General features: G+C 40.4%; 1 protein-coding gene across 4 annotated transcripts in view; it reads right to left on the bottom strand.

Moving 5' to 3' along the window:
- Nucleotides 1-732: 732 nt before the first annotated feature.
- Nucleotides 733-6,033, bottom strand: part of Eph (Eph receptor tyrosine kinase) — a 196,968-nt gene continuing 191,667 nt past the window's right edge. For 2 of the 4 annotated variants that reach the window (XM_065221444.1, XM_065221446.1), the window contains 4 exons: nucleotides 3,591-3,764; nucleotides 3,065-3,531; nucleotides 2,324-2,989; nucleotides 733-2,159 (listed from right to left, as the gene is read on the bottom strand). In XM_065221444.1, coding sequence (XP_065077516.1) covers nucleotides 2,055-2,159; nucleotides 2,324-2,989; nucleotides 3,065-3,531; nucleotides 3,591-3,764 — 1,412 coding nt within the window. In that variant the 3' untranslated portion in view covers nucleotides 733-2,054. The remainder of the gene's footprint in view (nucleotides 2,160-2,323; nucleotides 2,990-3,064; nucleotides 3,532-3,590; nucleotides 3,765-6,033) is intronic. The other 2 variants (XM_065221445.1, XM_065221447.1) reach the window with 1 other exon arrangement.

Here is a 6,033-nt window from a genome sequence, read left to right as displayed (position 1 = left end):
ATAGCATCTAGTTCAAAAAGGTTATGTGATGCATTTTCTTCTGTCGGTTGGGCCATGAGCAGGCATGGACAATCATTTACATCCATTTCGTGCATGCATTTATATTCATTTGCCTTTAACTTTTTTCATCAACAGAATTTCGTAAAATGAGGCTTTTGTAGGTTTTGATATTAGCTAAAACTTTTGCGAATTACTCAAATCTGTAACCATTGGTGCATTGTTTTTTTTCAGTGAATGCAAATTACATTCACTGAAAAACAATAGCAAGTTCTACTCGCTCTTAGAGATACCTACAGATAGAGATACTGATTTGAGTTCGTCACTAATATCAAAACCTACAGAAGCTACATACATCATTTTACGAAATTCTGTTGATGAAAAAAGTTAAAGGCATACCAATAAAAACCAAACCATGATAAAGTTTTCATCCGACGTATCACTTTGGTGTGGATACTTCTTTAGGGATTCTAAAAACATTTATTTAAATATTAACGGTCTTTATGTTTTACGTCAAAGCTGTCAGAGTTTCAGGCTAATTTCCAAGATCATGGACATGGAAAAACTGTAAGCAGTTTGAAGATTCAAAAGTCACTTGTTTACCGTTTGCGTGTAGAAATATTAATACAAAAATTAAATACAACTGAAAATATAAATCAATACAAAAAAAAAACATAAGAAAGAAGGACTTATTTCTTTTCTAAAACGGTCAACCCAAACTACCAAATAAAAATAAAAACAAACAACACTTCTAATCTCACTGTTCATTTTATTACTTAAAACAACTAGGCAGTGTGCAATATTTCACAAAATAAAGCTTACCCATCGTGTTTGCTGCCTTTTTCACAACTACTAGCTCTCGATTAAATTAGAAATAAACATCATAGCTAACTAGCAATAAAATAATAATAATAATAATAATAATAGGTTGAAATACTTCTATACACAACAGAATGAAAGGAAAGAGAACTGATAGGTTAAAAAAAAATAAACTAAAACTTACTTTCAGACCATCATCGTAAAAAAAAAAGATCTATAATACACAGTCCTTTCCGATATTCTCTCTCTTGCGTTCACTGATTCCGGTGCATACCTCCCTAGAAAAAGCAAGAACGATTCTCGCTGTCTTTCCGTAATTGTTTCTGCTGTTTCACTGTTACTCCTTTAATTAATATCAGTTTGTGGTGGTGGTGGTGGTGATGATTGCGTAGTCTGTTTTAGTAGCTTTCCTCCTCTTCCTCTCTCGCTTTCTCTCTCGCTCTCTTCTACCTATTGCTATTGTATAAAAATCACATTTTTTCCCCTTTCTCTTTCGTTCGTTTGCATAATGCGTTGTTAACGACATTGTTTTTTTTTTCCTCCTCTACGCTCATCAAAATCAGCTTGAAAACGGAACAAAAGTTTCTGAGATTACGCTTAAGTAACGATCACTTGTCTGTCTGTGTGTGTTTGAATTAAGTTAGGTACGAGTTAAAAAAAAAATATAAATGCATTTTAATCTCTCTTTCTGTCGCTCGCGCTCTCGTGCAATCACCATCGGAAATTAAATTAGATTCGTTTTGCAAAGAATTATCAATTATAACTGTTTTCTTTTATGCTAATTGTATAAACATGTGTACAGGTTGATGCAGTCTCCTCTTTGTCACTACATTTTCTCACACTATTCTTTTCTCTCTCTCTCTCTGTCTCTCGCTTAAAAAAAGGTGAATGCTTCGCGCGCGATGGGAATGAACTTAGTTAGTAATAAATACACTGAAACAAATTTGAACTGGGATCGTTGATTGAAAAAAGGAAAACCAACCTCGGTAGTTGGTTTCGGTACTTTGTGATGTGCTATTTCCGTCGTAATCAAGTCCATGCTTTCGTAGTAGTAGTAGTAATAGTAGTTGTTGTTGTTGTTGTAGTAGGATAAGTCATGCTCTCTTCGTTCGTTGTTCCCGTCGTTGGACATGCACTACTACTTTCGCGCGATTGCTTTCTTAAACATTCAACGGGAGAAGAAGAGTACTGTAACTGTGTATGTGATGTGGTGGTGGTGGAATGGGTTCTGTTGACACTTAAATTATGGTATCTATCTGTCGCGCTTGGTGAAGAATCTTTTTCTGGTGCCCAACGAGCGTGATACCCATGTCGGACAGCTGCTGGGCGGTTAACCGGGATATCTACGTTGGCAAGAGACGGAACAGAATTTTCGGTTTAGATCAGTCGGTCTTTGTATGTGTGTGTGTGTGTTTGTTGACAAAAGTCAAAATTTCGAAACCCACCAGGCCAAAAAGAGAAACCGGACGTATCCCCGAAGCAGTCCAAATGATCACAGATAACTCACCTGCTGAGCCGTCACCAGTCCGGCTTCCTTGAAGTGCTGCGAGTACCTCGACATCTTGATACTCTCCAGCCATTGGTCGGTGCTGATGAACACCGCTCCGGCACTGCCCGTCCCGGACATGGTTCCCGTATTACTCAGTCCTCCGACGGTTGAGCCGAGCGTACCCATTCCGGCCACGCTCATCGTCATGCTACTTCCGACGACGCCACCGGCGCCGGAACTACTGTTCAATATCCGCTCGGTCGTGCCCATTCCGAGCATACTCCGCTGCTGGGCCGCCAGCATCTCGTCGCTAATATCGTTGCCCATCCGGGCCACCGGGTTGTCCGGTGAGTTCCGCGTCGTTAGCAACACCTGCGGTTGCCTCGCCAGGTTGTCCAACGTTTGCGTGATACTAGAAAACGTAGGCCTATGGGTCCGCTGTTTCTGCCAACAGTCCAACATCAGCTGGTACAGAGCTTCCGGGCAATCCATCGGCGCTGGCAACCGATAGCCCTTCTCGATGCTCTTTATCACATCCTGATTCGACCAGTTCCAGTACGGCCGCTCGCCGTACGACATCACCTCCCACAGCACCACGCCGTAGGACCACACGTCCGAGGCGGACGTGAATTTCCTAAACGCTATCGCCTCCGGGGCCGTCCAGCGTACCGGGATTTTACCGCCCTGAAAATGAGAGATGGCATTAGGAATCTTACAATTTGAGTAGGTACCTACTTCTCAACCTAGAGGAAAACTTACCCTCGTCGTGTACGCGTCGCTCGCGTTCTCGATCTCCCGGGACAGCCCAAAGTCGGCAATCTTACACACTAGTGAGGAATTAACTAGAACATTGCGTGCCGCCAGGTCCCGGTGCACGTAGTTCATGTCACTGAGATAGGACATTCCGGCGGCGATCCCCCGTAGCATTCCGATCAGCTGCAGCGTCTGGAACTTGCCATCGTTGGCCCGGAGGAACGTGTCCAGACTGCCGTTTTCCATGTACTCGGTGATGATCATGACCGGGTTCGATCGGGTCACCACCCCCTGCAGGTAGATCACATTCGGATGGTCGAACTGACCCATGATGGAGGCCTCGGTGAGGAAATCGCACCGTGCCTTCTCCGACGAGCCCGGCTTGAGCGTCTTGATGGCAACGTCAATTTCCTGCACAAAGTTCGGCGGGATCTTCAGCCTCCCTCGGCACACGTCACCGAACTCGCCGCCACCTAAAAAGTCGTGGTTTAGTAAATGCAGCAGCGACATTCCACGACCACCCAGAACTCACCGATGATGGCCTCGATCGTGATGTAGCTGGCATCGATTTCGCGCGCAAACTCGCGGATCGCCTGGTTTGGGTCCTCGTACGTGTGCGGATCGACGTAGCTTCTGCTGGTGCCGAACAGTGGCGTGGTCACTGCAAAATTATTACGACGTTGTCGGTAATACCCGTAAGAACCACCTTCTCTCAGTTGTTCAACCAAAGTTAAGTGATTTGTTTTGTTTTTATACAAAAGTTAGCAATAAGGCGTAACAACGAAAGCACAACCAAAAAGTAAGCGCGATTTTTGTACAGAAAGCGAAAAACAAATAAAGAGACACAATTTACCAATTTTGATTAGCGCACGGAAACCAATAAGTTATCGTAAAAGCACATGTTTGGTGGTATATTCGGTATCAAGCCGCGGAAAATGTAGTTGGTTGAAGAAAATAAAGCGCACATCATGCAGAAGTAGCAGCCATCACACACGCACACATAATTAAGCGATTATACATATGAAAATAAGAAAGAGAAAAAAATACAATAATTGGTAAATTAGTTAGCAGCGGTTGGTGGTTAGTTCGTAGCTCGGTGTTAGGTTAGGTACAACGTTTTTCTGATTTTCTTAATAAATAAGTCACGTAAGAAAGAATTTAAGGCACTGCTGTGAAAGATTGATACTTCGGAAACTGTTTTAGTTGTTAAAACTGAAGTGAGTTGAACGACAAACAAGGAAGAAAATCAAATATACTATAGTAACAATATAAAGAGGGTCTTGTATAAGAGATGAGCGCAGTGATGGCATAATCATTAGCAAATTGATATTTTCCCGCTTTCATACACTCTCAATATCACGCGTGATGTTGGAGTAAAATATCATGCTTGATATTGATTTTACAAGCGCCTTCGATATTGCGAGACTACTAACAACGTGTAGAGTTGAAGCCTAGATTGAAGCTGAGAGTTGAATCGACGCAAAAATGATTCCTTTGCGCCTTGTTTTCTTAGAAAGAGAAGGTATATCACCGATGGCAGACACGAAGCGACGACTGCTGCAGTCGTTCGTTATGGAAGTTTCGGTTGCGTTCGGGTGTAAAGCAAAAATCATGAAACACAATCTCACCACAGTTTGGTGAGATTTGCAGCTGGTGAGTCGTGTTAGCTTGATATTCTGTGCGTGCTGCGATATCACAGCTTGCAATATTAACCGCAGTTGTTTGCTTGTTGAATTGGTCTACGAAAATCAAGCGTGATGTTGTTCTTTGGTGAGATTTAATTGTTTGATATTTTCCTAACACTGGAGGAGCGAATTGAAAACATACTTCCAAGGCAACCTATGCCTAGATGGTTTCTAGTAACACTGCCAATGCAATCAAAATATGCGCTGTTCGTTTGGCTCAAAGCCAACCAGTCCGCTCCTCTCTTACACTAGACCCTCTATAGAGTAACAATATACTGCCTATAATCCCATATCAGTCACATATGGAAAAAGTAGGCATTGAGAAAATGCAAAAATGATAAATTAACATTAACTATTATCCCCAAGACACAATTTTTCCCGACCCTAGCGGCACTACACGGTAACCCCAAAATACCAAATAATGACTATAAAGTAAGCATTTTTGAGGGAAACTGGGACTACCCATTAATTGAGTAAAATTTTACCCATTTATGAGCAACAGGGATGATAGCGATCACTGCTGTCAAAAATGGTGATTTTAGTGACCATGTTGAAGAAATAAGTGACCGAATAGTGACTTATAGTTGTAAAGATAGTGACTAAAAAGTTACCTAAAAGAAGAAAAGTAGTTGTTCTGATGGCACACCAAATTAATGTTTGATGTTTTAGATTTATTCAATAAATATCTCATAAATACTTATGTACGATATGAACCTTTAAAGCGAAAGATTCAATAGAAAGTTTATGACCAAAACCACGTTATTAGTCAGGGTGTCTAATAACTGAAAACACCTGGAAAACCGGGAATCCTCAGGAAACTTTATTTTTTCTTAAAATACTTTTAAGGTTCAGATAATTTAATAATTTTATTACTAAGGATATTTTAAAGAAAAGAATTAATTTTAAAATACAAGCATTTAATTTTTCTCGTTATTTTCATTCACACTTTGAATATTAAAGATAGAGTGGATTAATCTTCACTAACGAAAAATTTAAAAAAATCGAGACTTGATATGTTGTTTTTTTGTTTTGTTTTTGAACATGCTAATTTCCTAGAAATTTTAAATTTGAACTAGTTCTGGACTTTAATGCGATAATAATTCAAAAAATTTTCAAGAATCTGGAGTCAATTTCCATACACAGTTTTAAAAGCTCGTGGAATTTTATTAAAATTTCTTAGAGCCTCATTTCGAGGAAGTTCTGGGAAAAAAATCTTCCAGAAAAAAAAATATCACATGCAATCTGCTTTCAAGGTAGTTCTGAGGAATTTAAGATTTCTCGTAAAGCCTG

This window comes from Ochlerotatus camptorhynchus, unplaced genomic scaffold (assembly GCF_037179485.1).
Source record: "Ochlerotatus camptorhynchus isolate MF236.1 unplaced genomic scaffold, CSIRO-AGI_Acam_v1.1 ptg000142l, whole genome shotgun sequence".
In the NCBI taxonomy this organism is placed as follows: Eukaryota; Metazoa; Arthropoda; class Insecta; order Diptera; family Culicidae; genus Ochlerotatus; species Ochlerotatus camptorhynchus.
The sequence above is the reverse complement of the archived record's forward strand: the minus strand, read 5'-3'. Positions and strand labels throughout refer to the sequence as shown.